We start from the raw sequence: 12,255 nt of genomic DNA on the forward strand, positions 1-12,255 counted from the left end.
TTTGTTTAACAACAGTTTTATATAAAGTGTTATTTATATTTTATCAATTGTTTTGAAGTTAAATAGAAATTTATCTTTTAAATTATGGTAACACTTAAAATTATTGTAGGCGCTTCCAATTTTTTAATGTATATGCAGAAAATAGTTCAAATTCACCCGATGAGAGACTGAAACTCAGCTTTCACTGAAAAAGCAAAAGTGTTTCTACCGTTAATCGGTCCTTGAGGACAGGCGCAAATAAAGCCATCCGAAAAATTGTACAAACAAAACAAAACAGAAAACACACAATAGCTTTTCTCACAGTCATGTAATTATTGCAAAATGCCTTAGCTACCCATTTTTTGAATAATTGCTGTCTTCTTGTCAATGGTCACTCTAGTTCACTTTGTAACTTTCATTTGTTTCTGATCATATCCAATAGTTAAGTTGCTGTGCGTCCAATTCAGGTTTCCGTTCTGAAACGCTCTCCTTCAATCACATATTCTCTCTAATTTGCCACATGCATCTAACAATTAAAAGCACTTCTCTTCTCCTATTATGGAATGGTATTCTTTATTGTGCTGGGATCAATCCATTTCAGCAATGGTGTAAATGTAATTTTTAGGCAACATCCTTCATCTAATGGTCTTTCAGGCGCCCGGGAGACACAGTGGGTTAAATGCTGGGCTGCTCACCACATGGTGCGCTGAGTAAACCAACCAGCCAAGGATGCTACTTTCTTAAAGATTTCTGTCTCAGAAATCCAAAATTTGCATTTGTTCTTCAGTGCAGCATGGCGTCAGAATCAACTCCCTGATAGTGGAGTTTGAATAATCCTTAAGTTTTGTTTATTTAGATTTCACCAAAATGTTTTATTCTTTAAAAATTTAGTTCATGGGGTAAGCAGTTTAGCAAAGAGTGGTAAGTTAGGAAAAAGCAACTGCAGACCACTCAAAATATTAATTTTAGGGAAAAAAACAGGTTAGGACAGAATAATATTGGTTTTTATTTTTTAAAAGTATATATACTTCAAGTAAGGTAGATGCTGGTAAGCCCAAAGATGGCTGAGTTCAGAAATAAATTGTTGGACATATTATGTCATTTCAGAAAAGAAACTAAAGTAATCTTCAAGGCAAAAAGGCACTTATAATTTTTTATTGCTATTTTAATAACAAACAGATTCAAAACTGTGTCTTAAAACAATAACTTAAAAAAATATTTTATTAGGGGCTCATACAACTCATCACAATCCATACAAATACATACATCAATTGTATAAAGCACATCTGTACATTCTTTGCCTTAATCATTTTCAAAGCATTTGCTCTCCACTTAAGCCCTTTGCATCAGGTCCTCTTTTTTTTCCCTCCTCCTTCCCCGCTCCCCCCTCCCCCTCTCTCATGAGCCCTTGATAATTTATAGATTATTATTTTGTCATATCCTGCCCTATCCGGCGTCTCCCTTCACCTCCTTCTCTGTTGTCCGTCTCCCAGGGAGGAGGTCACATGTAGAGCCTTGTAATCAGTTCCCCCTTTCCAACCCACTCAAACCCTCTACTCTCCCAGTAATGCCCCTCACCCACTGGTTCTGAAGGTATCATCCACCCTGGATTCCCTGTGTCTCCAGCTTCTATATGCACCAGTGTACAACCTCTCCTCTATCCAGACTTGCAAGGTAGAATTCGGATCATGGTAGTTGGGGGAGAGGAAGCAGCCAGGATTTGGGGGAAAGCTGTATTCTTCATCGGTGCTACATCGCACCCTGACTGACCCATCTCCTCCTCTAAACCCCTCTGTGAGGGGGTTTCCAGTGGCTGACAAATGGGCTTTGGGTCTCCACTTCCCCCTTCATTCGCTATGGTAAGATTTTTTTTTTTTGATGATTTCTTATCCCTGATCCCTTTGGCACCTCGTGATCGCACAGGCTGTTGTGCTTCTTCCATGTGGGCTTTGTTGCTTCTGAGCAAGATGGCCGCTTGTTCACCTTCAAACCTTTAAGACCCCAGACACTATCTCTTTTGATAGCCGGGCACCATCAGCTTTCTTTGCCACATTTGCTTATGCACCCGTTTGTCCTCGGTGATCGTGTCATGGAGGTGTGCAGCCAATGATATGATTTTTTTGTTCTTTGATGCCTTATAACTGATCCCTTCGAGACCACGTAATACAATAACTTTTAAAAAATCCTTTAGATTCTGTGTGTTGACTGAGTTCAGTGGGCCATTTTTCTGCTCAACCAATATTGAACGGGCAATAGTTATCTGGAAGCTTGATTACACTAGAATTCCAAGACATATTAATCTGTATTAATAATGTATTCAGAGGGAAAGCTTAGCAATTAGTTCATATTAGTCACTAGTGACACCTGGGAAGCTAGTGTATTTAAATATGTCTTTCCATGGAATTACCCAACTCTTCCTATCTATGTAGTCTCCTTATGGAATCATTCCCTGTGGCCTCAAAATTGGATAAACAGGCATCTTATATAGTACCTTAAATTATATAGACACAAAAGTTGGAAAGCCTTATTAAAGCACCAGTTCAAAATTGACAAAGCATTACCTCTGCCATCAGGTGTACTGGTTTTATTTCTGTGCCTAGGTACCAGTTCTTATGAAATTAATACCATTTTCCCTCATGTTAATTTCGATTACGGAGTTTCCACGCACGTCAAAGTAAAGCTCTGCTTTTGTGGGATTCAATGGATGTTTCTTCAGAAGTAGGTCATCAGGTGTTTCTCTCAAGGTCCCCCTGGCTTGACTCAAAGCTTCAATGTTTCAGTTAGTGGCCAAAGGACTTAACCAATTACTCCAACCAGAGACGTCCCTGCCATATACTGTTAGCTGAAACAGGGAGTGAGACCAGTGTGTTTTTAGGTTTTTGGACAGGACTAGAAGATGTGATTCATGAGGCCACTTTTTGGAGATTTGCCACCATATTAATTTTTCTGATTCTCAGCGATCAACCCATAGTCTTCCGCTTAAAGATATTAGATGCAAAGCCTCATTGCATGAATCATGCCAGGCTCCAGTTAAGGCTTTTTAGATGTGGTTCTTCTTTAACAATCATGAACTAAAGAGGAAGTTGATTTGTTCTCCTTGCTTCCCAAGTATATGCACACACCTGACATATACTGGCAACATGAGCAATAATAAAACCATGCGTGGGGACAGAGTGATGTGGACATCTATGGCAGTTTCTGATACTTATGAAATTAAAAACACATGCAGATGTATACAAAAAGCCTCACCGCCCAGGGAGTAAAGGATTTCCATTGGCAATGCACCAGTTCTGTGCCTCCTGTCCTGACTGTGAGTACCCCAGAACTTCTTCATTTTTCGTAAGAATTGGCCCACTTTGAAGCTGAGATGCTGCTTTAGTTTACTTCTGACCCATTGAGGATTAAGAATTGAGATGTGTAATTTTGTTTGAGCTATGTTTTTGTAAGTCTTATAAGCACTGAATCATAACCTACTCCATTACATAAAAGCACCCCCTTAAAGCTCATAGACAGTGTTAGCCTCTGTGGATCAAGAGTCTATGAGCCGTGGCTACAGAAATTCCAGGCTACAATCTAGCTGCAAATGTCTACATGGCCTATTCTTAATAGTCTTTTCCCTCCTCATTGAGAGACTGTTACAATATCTGTATATCTTAAGAAAGTGTCTTACAGATTGATGCCTGGGGTTTGATTGACAATGCTTTGAATATGATATTGGTTTCAAGGCAGTTTATTGCGGGTGCATTTACTGGAAAATAGGAACGAGGAAGTTAAATTTTTAACCTATCAACTCTTATAGTTTTCCATTGCCTTAAATTCTGTTTGGAAATGAAAATTGGTTTTCTTTAGCTCCTCGCACTTTGACTTTAGGTTAGTAGAAGCAGACTTAAGAAGCCAGGCGGCATTTTTGACTGCTCTTCTTGGAAAAACCCCTTCAACTGACCCAGACCTTCACTAGAGAGTGTTTCCATATTTGACACTGCTGCACATGATAGTCTTGCCGGGTGGTCTGCCGGTATATCCTTCATTTCGCTTCATACTCTCCAAAATCTATCTACTGCATGTTCATATATCATGGATAACTGCCTTATGTTTATTTCTGTCATTATTATTATAGCTGCACCACACTTCCAGCAGGCAATTTATGTTTTGATTATATATTACTCATAGTAAATAATTCTAAACATTTAGTGGCTTAAGATAATAACCACATTGTTCTCTCTCGCAAACTCCATGAATTGATTGGCTTGAGCTTGGTAAATTGTATATCTAACACAATGTCATTTGGGCTTATAATTATCTGGGGAATCTACAAGGCAGACATCCAAAATGGCTCATTTATATAGCTGGCACCTTGTCAGGAACAAGGAGAAGAGAGCGCACCATTCTGACTTTGAAAAATCTTGCAGCTTCTCTCTCTGTGTGACCTTACAGTGAGGTTTTCCCATATGATGTCCTCATTTAATCACTGGACTGGGCTAAGGTTATTGTTGTTAGATGCTGTCTCGTATGTTAGGTGCTGTCTAGACAGCGTCCCTAATGACACTTTGTACAACAGTCCTAAGCATGGCTGCCCAGGCCTGCACAGTCCTCACTATTGATGTTATGTTTCAGCCACAGTGGCAATCCGTATTTTTATAGGTCTTCCCTTTTCTATTTATCTGATCTTATTCATTCCTAAGCATGATGTCTCTTTCTAAGAACTGGTCTCTCCTACTAATATGTGCACAGTATATGAGATGAAAGCTTGGCCTCCTCATTTCCACAGATCACTCATGCTGTGGAACTTCCATGAATACGTCTTTGTTTCTGCCAGTTCTCAATATTTTCAATATTCCTCATCAACACCTTAAGTCAAATATTTCGGTCTCTTATCATCCTTATTCATTGTTCAACTCTCACATTCGTGTGGAGTAATTTAAAATATCATGGCTTGCATTAGGTATATTTTAACCTCAAAGCTCTTCAATGCTTTAGAGCCATGGTTCTCAACCATTCTAATGCTGCGACCCTTTACATTTCCCCATGTTGTGGTAACCCCCCAACTATAAAATTATTTTCATGGCTACTTCATCACTGTAATTTTGCTACTGTTATGAATTGGGCGACTCCTGTGCAAGAGTCATTCGACCCCCAAATGGGTCATGACCCACAGGTTGAGAATCGCTGCTGTAGAGATGGTGTGCAGATTTGACCAAGGAAATGTATTATTTTTTTTCTTCATGCTGCTTCTTCCTTGAGCATTGCTTATGAATGCAAGAAAAAGTAAATCCTTCAGCACTTCAAACATTTCTCAGTTAACGTGAGTTTGCCTATTAGTTCAGTTGTGGGTTCTCTTTGCAGTGAGTTGCAAGCCACACTGAAGTGGCACTCCTTGATCTTCACCAGCAAGTGCTTTACATCCTCCTCTCTCTGAGCAGTCAGATTTGTCTTATCAGCATATCATGTTGTTGTTTGGTGTTCCTCCAATCCTGATGCCATGTTCTTAGCTTTCTCGATATACAGGTTAAATAAATATGGTGAAGGAAGGTAGCACCTAACACACACTTTTCCTAATTCTAAAACGTGCACGATTCCCTTATTCCGATTAAACCACTTTCTCATATTCCATGCAAAGAAAACATACGAGCACATATGAAGTGTTATAGAATTTCAATTCTTGTTAAAGTTACCCATAGCTCATTGCTACCCACACAGTTGAATGACTTTGTGTAGTCAATGAAGCACAAGTAAACTCCTCTCTGATACTATCAGTGTTTCCTCATGATCCTTTTGGTGGCAGCGGTGATGTCCCTGGGGCATGTCCGCTTCTGCATCCAGCTTGAATTTCTGGCAGCTACCTGTCGATACACAGCTTCAGTTACTGAATTTTCTTCAGTCCACCTTTACTTGCATGTGACGTTAATTATATTTTTGATAACTTCTGCATTCTACTTGTTAATGTTTCTTTGAAATAGGCACAGATATCAATCCCTTCCAGTTATCTGCCTTCAAAATTTCTTGGTAGATATAAGTGCATGCTTTCAGTGGTTCATCATCTTGCAACAATATTTCAGTTGCTATCCTGTCAATTTCCCAAAGGTCTGCTTTGCTAATACCTTCATTGACACTGGATTTTTTTGTTCAGATCATTAGTTTTGGACATGGTTGTACATTGGCCAATTTTGGTAGCGTGATTCTGTGGACCTCTTCCCCTTCTTGCCGTAGTTCCTGCCTCTTTCATTTGTCTGCCTTGGGACACCTAAACATTGAAACTCAAAGCTTGAATTTTTTCTTCAATTATTTCAGCTCGTGACATACAGAGTGTATTCTTCCCTTTTTGGCTCCAGTTCTAGGTTTTTGCCAATTTTATTATAATCTTCTACTTTTGTCTTTGAAATATATTTTGAAATTTTCTCTTGAGTGCTTTTAATTACTCATTCCTTTCATGTGCTTAATTTATCTATATTCAAATTTCATAGTCACTCCTTATATCCACTTTTATCTTTCTTATATTTTAAATTATATTTTTCCTTGCTCCACGTACCATGTTCTCCCACAACTTAGCAGTTCATCTGTTATTAGTATTTGATGTGTCAAATCAATGTGTAATTCAGGTGGGATATACTCAAAGTTTTAATTTGTTTCTCATGGATTTGTTTTTATTTTTTACGTCTTTAAATTAAACTTGCATAGGCGACATTGATGGTCTGTTACATAGTTGTCCTCTAACCTTATTTTGCCGGATGTTATTGAGCTTCCCCATCGTCTCTTCCCAAATATATCATCAGTCTATTCCTGTGGTTTCCATTTAGTGAAGTCCATGAGTATAGTAGTCAGTCACGATGTTGAAAAGGGTATATTAAATAAGGATGGCATTGCTTTTACAAAATTCTTTCCTGCTATCTTGAGCTTTGTTTATTACCAAGGTCACATTTTCTACCTACTGCCCTTTCCTCTTTGTTTCAAATGTTCACATTCCAATCACCAGTAATTATTAGTGCATCTTGATTACATATTTTATCAATCCAAGTCTGAAGAAGCTGATAGAATCACTAGCTTTAGTTCTTGATGTGTAAGCTTAAATAATAATTCTAGTAATTTGAATTCCTGTATATATATATAGTCCTGTCACAGGCAACATTGTACTTTGAGAAAAATTATAAAATGGTGCTTTTAGTGATGAATGATAAACCACTCATCTTGAATTTGCCATTCCTGACATAGTAAATCACATATTTATCTGATTTAGAACGGTCAATGCCAGTCCATTTCAGCTCATTATGCATTCCATTTGATATTTGATGACTTCCAATTTTCCTAAATTCATTCTATGTACATTCCACATTCAGATGATTAATATGTATTATAACTATTTTATCTAAGTTTGAGTAGTGCCCCATTAACAAATAAAGGTCCCAAAACTTTACCGATATCAAATTTGAATAGACAACTATTCACAGCAGTGTTCTGAATGTCTTCTCATTGAAAGAGCTCATCTTTCAGCATGATTTCTTAAAATGTTCAAAATCCATTCATATCATTTTCACTTAATCCCTTTGAAATGGACAGCTTGTTCCTTCTTAAAAGTCTGTAGTCTGGAAGGGTCACTGAAAGCTGTTCACGGGTGATTCTGCGGGTCTTTGAAACATAGGGGTGCAGTGCCCAGCAGCACAGCAACATGGAAGCCAATAGAGAACATCAATGTGGGGCTGGACTAATGGGCTTCTAAAATAGTTATTGGGGTCCCAAGTGATGCTACACCTTACTAAGGTGAGTTCACATTCATCCTCCTTCAGTCACAGTCTACTGGTGAAGAAAAATGATGTGGCTCGATTCAACTCAGAGCATGAGGAAACTCTACAGAGCTCGGATATTGGAAGGGGTGGTCATTGTGAGTCATCCTTGAAGACTTGTCACCACAGCACCTCTAGGGATGCTTACATCAACATCAATGCCTTGGACTTCATCCAGTCATTTACTCTCTTTTTTTTTTCATTTGTATAATAGGAATTTTAATAAGTGACAGCAAGAAATTACTAAGTTGACAATGAACATAATTACAAGAGTTTCTGAGATGACTTGTTTTCCCCAGAGTATAAAATCTCTGCTGCTTTAATAGGCACAGTGTTTTTATTACTGCTTTAGAGGAACAGAAGCTAACTTTTCATTTCCAAAGATTTCTGAACAGTCAACTTCAACCATGGGCTCTTGGAATTGAATAATTGGAAACTGTACTTGTTTTTCAAACCACCTGGCAATTGTAAGAAGCTGCTGGTCACAAAATGCACGTCCAATAAATTGCAGTCCGATGGGCAACCCTTGGCTTGAGAGTCCCGCAGGCACGCTTATGGCTGGCAATCCTGCCATATTCGCTGCTTGTGTGAAAACATCATCTTGAGCACTTCGGGTTCTGTTGTCTTCTTTGATGAACTCCAAGGATGGCATCGCCTCACACAAAGTCGTGGGCGTTAGCAAGACATCAACTCCAGAATTAAACACATTCGCAAAATCATTCGCAATGGGTCGTCTCACTTTCTGTGCTTTGATGAAGTAATTTTCATAGTTTTCTTTCAGTAAGAAGAAGGTTCCTGAGAGAATCCTCCCCCTCACCACATCATTGAACCCTTCTCATCTGGTGGTGGCATACAGAGCTTCAGTAGACAGATCCACGTCACCTCGGTGACCATATTCTAGTCCGTCAAATCTGGCCATATTTGATGCCACTTCTGCTGTGCACAGAACATGGTAGCAAACAATTGAATAGCTGGTGTGAGGCAGGGATACTTCAATGACTTTAGCCCCCGCAGACTCAAAGAGGTCAGCAGCTTTGGTCCAAAGAGATCGCACTTCACCTGATAATTCTGGCACAAGATATTCCTTTGGAATTCCTATACACAGTTTGCTCACATCGTTCACAGGGTCTTGTATTGTAGTAGAATCTTTGGGATCATGCCCAGCAAGGACACCCAGCACAATCGCTGCATCGTCCACACTTCGGGTCAGGATTCCTGGCACATCCATTGAATTCACCAGAGGGATGAGCCCATGTCGGGAGACTAATCCATAGCTTGGCTTTAAACCGATCAGCCCACAGTGGGCAGCTGGATTTCGGGTTGAGCCTCCTGTATCAGAGCCTAAAGCCGCAAAGCACGTGAACGCCGACACGGCAGCCGCACTGCCGCCCGAGCTTCCTCCAGTTATTAGCCAATCAGAATCTTCAGTTTCACCCTGCAGGTTCTGCTTCCTTTTGTCTCTATATTGCTTTGAATAACTCCATGGGTTTTTAACTGGTCCAAATACACTATCTGTACTTCCCGATCCCATAGCAAACTCATCTAAATTTGTTTTTCCCAGCAGCAGAGCTCCCTGATCCAACAAATTGTGGACGACAGTCGCGCTGTAGGGCGGCACATAACCTCTTAGCATGTTTGATGCACATGTTGTCTCAATGCCAGATGTGCTGAAGTTGTCTTTTACGGCAATGGGAATTCCGTCTAAATCCCCAAGTGATTGACCTTTCGCATATCTCTTGTCAGACTCCTCAGCTTGCTTGAGGGCCACCTCTTCTGTCACGGTTATGTAAGCATTCAGGAACTTGGTCTTCTTGATGAGAGAGAGGCATTTTTGACAGAGCTCCGTTGGAGTAATGTGGCCTTGCTTCAGCCCTGCGGAAGCCTCCTCTCAGCATGCACTCCCAGTGTTGCTCATGCCCTCAGCCTCCACCTATGTCCTCCAAATCTTCTTAAAACTCCATCATTCCAGCCCTTCGACCCATGAGAGTTGTTGTCTTTAATGATCTCAACTACTTCTCGGAGGGTCCTGCCCAGCATGGTCCTCGCGCCTACACCCGCATGGCAAGGCCCGGGAGACGGGGAAGAAAAGCGAGGTCAGCGCCGTGCCCGCGTCACACGGGCGCAGCCATCTTCGTCATTTACTCTCTAAGACTTGTATTTCATTTTGTAAATTTAATTGTTCAAACCATCACCATGCCCCAACTTCCATTTTTGTAAGCCCTTGCTGTTTTTGTTTTCAGTTTTGTCCATTACTGAAATTGCTACCAATTCATTTACTTGCAGCCATGAATTTCTTTCTACTTCTTCAAATGTGGATCTACATTCGTTCTTCCAGGGATTTAGAATCTGTGGTTTCGATCAAAAGGCTTTTCATGTTTACATAGAGCACATGTACACATCACGTGGAATCATATCAAATGCACTTATCTTCACACGTTGTTGGTGTTGTTAAGTGCCATCAAGTTGGTTCTGAATCATAGTGACAACAGAACCCAATGCTGCCCAGTCCTGCGCCCTCCCCACAGTTGTTCTTATTTTGATTCCAGTACTTCTGCCACTGGGTCAAGTTGTCTTCTCGAGGGTTTTCCTCTCTCGTCGCTGCTCCTCTACCATGCATGATGATCGTACCAGGAAATGACCTTTCATGATTACAAGGAACATGAGATGAAATCCCACCATGCTGGCTTTACAGAATGATTCTGGCTATATTTTTTTCTGAGGCAAATTTGTTTGTTCTTTGGCAGTCCACTGAACTGTCAATATTCTTTGCCAGCACGAGAATTTAAAGGAATTCATTGTGCTTCAATCTTCCAAATTCAGTGTCCAACTTTCACATGCATGTGAGGCAATTGAAAATATCTTGGCTAGGGTAAGGCAAATCATAATCCTCAAGTAACATCTTTACGATTCACCCCTTTAAAGAGAAGGTGTATAGTAGAATTACATAATGCATTGAGTTGTCTGCTCTCTTGATTCCTGCTTCTATGAACCTTGATTGTAGATCCAAACAAGACAAAGTCATTGACAACTTCAATGGGTCCACTTGTGAGGACTTTTTTCCCTTTATGTTTAATCTATACAGAAGGTTACAATTCTTGATCTTCTTCAGCAAGTTCTTCCGTGTTCCTCACTTTCAGCAAGCAAGTTTGTGTCATTTGAATATTACGGTTTGTGAATAAGCCTTCCTCCAATACTTAGGTTACATTCTTCTTCATATAACCTAACTTCTCTGACTGTTTGCTCAGCATAAAGATTGAACAAGTATGCTGAGAGGACACAACCCTGATTCATGCCTTTCCTGATTTATAAGCCATGAAGCATTGCCTTGTTCTGTTGGCACAGCTGCCTCTCAGTCCAAGTGCATGTTCCGTGTGAATAACTCTATTTACTGGCAGTACCACTCTTCTGGGGGCTGCCCAAGTGTGTCCTGATAGACACAGCCAGATTCCTTGGCATAGGAAATAATATACAAATAAATATCTTTCTGGCATTCTCTTCTTGCAACCCAAATCCATTTGACGTGAGCAAAGATATCCTTGTTCCACATCCTCTTTTGTGTCTGTCCTGAATTTCTGGCAGCTCCCTATCAATGTATTGCTGAAAACATTGCTGGCTGATCTTCAGCAAAATTCCCCTCACATGTCATAGTAATGAAATTATTAAGTACTTTGTACATTCTGTTGGGTCACCTTTTTAAAAATAAATACAATTACACAGCCAGTCCAGTCAGTTGGAAGTCAGTAGCAGTGTTCCAAATTTTTTTCACAAAGACCAGTGAATGCTTCCAGTGCTTCATCAGCTTTTGGGGAAATAAATAATTATTGTTCTGTCAATTCCTGGAGACTTGCTTTTGGCTAAAGTGCAGCTTGGACGTCTTCCTTCAGTACCCTTGGTTCCTTATCATTAGCTCTACTTTGCAAAGGCAGTTCTTACTCAGTCAAATCTTGAGTGCCTTTCAACTGGAAGGACTTATCTGGCTTTCTTTGAGGAGGTTCTGCTATTTATGAGGTTTTCAATATATGACACTACTTTGATACTATCCATAATTATTTCCATTCCTCAGAACTATATTGCTAATTAAAAACTAGATTGCTAATTCCTCAGAACTAGATTACTTATTCCTTCTTCATAGCCTATTCTTAATCTGGACGCTCTGCTGAAACCTGTTCACTGTGGGTGACCTTGATGATGTTTAAAATACCATTGACATAGATTCCAGCATCATAGCGACACACAAGCCATCAATGTATTGAAAACTGACAAACAAGTGATGAATATCTATAATTATGCTTTGGAAATCATATTATCTATTGTATGCAAGTTACTTAAAATGATAGTGCTTGGCTAATTTTAGCTCAATAAAAATTATACAATAAATGATTGTATAAATATTTTAGGCAGTGAGGTTGGAAAAATCACCAGTCTTTCAAAAAGACCTGTAACCTAAATTATGACTACTTCACAAATCTTTCTCAATGTTTATTATACATTGCCTCGGTTT

At 39.7% G+C, this 12,255-nt stretch overlaps 1 protein-coding gene across 1 annotated transcript; it reads right to left on the reverse strand.

Moving 5' to 3' along the window:
- Positions 1 to 7,977: 7,977 nt before the first annotated feature.
- On the reverse strand, positions 7,978 to 9,842 carry LOC142461675 (glutamyl-tRNA(Gln) amidotransferase subunit A, mitochondrial-like). Its single transcript, XM_075563618.1, is given in 2 exon segments — positions 7,978 to 9,636; positions 9,768 to 9,842. Coding segments are annotated over 2 exon segments (1,566 nt in total). The 5' UTR covers positions 9,792 to 9,842; the 3' UTR covers positions 7,978 to 8,094.
- Between the last annotated feature and the right edge of the window lie 2,413 nt (positions 9,843 to 12,255).

Source organism: Tenrec ecaudatus, chromosome 11 (genome assembly GCF_050624435.1).
Source record: "Tenrec ecaudatus isolate mTenEca1 chromosome 11, mTenEca1.hap1, whole genome shotgun sequence".
Classification (NCBI taxonomy): Eukaryota; Metazoa; Chordata; class Mammalia; order Afrosoricida; family Tenrecidae; genus Tenrec; species Tenrec ecaudatus.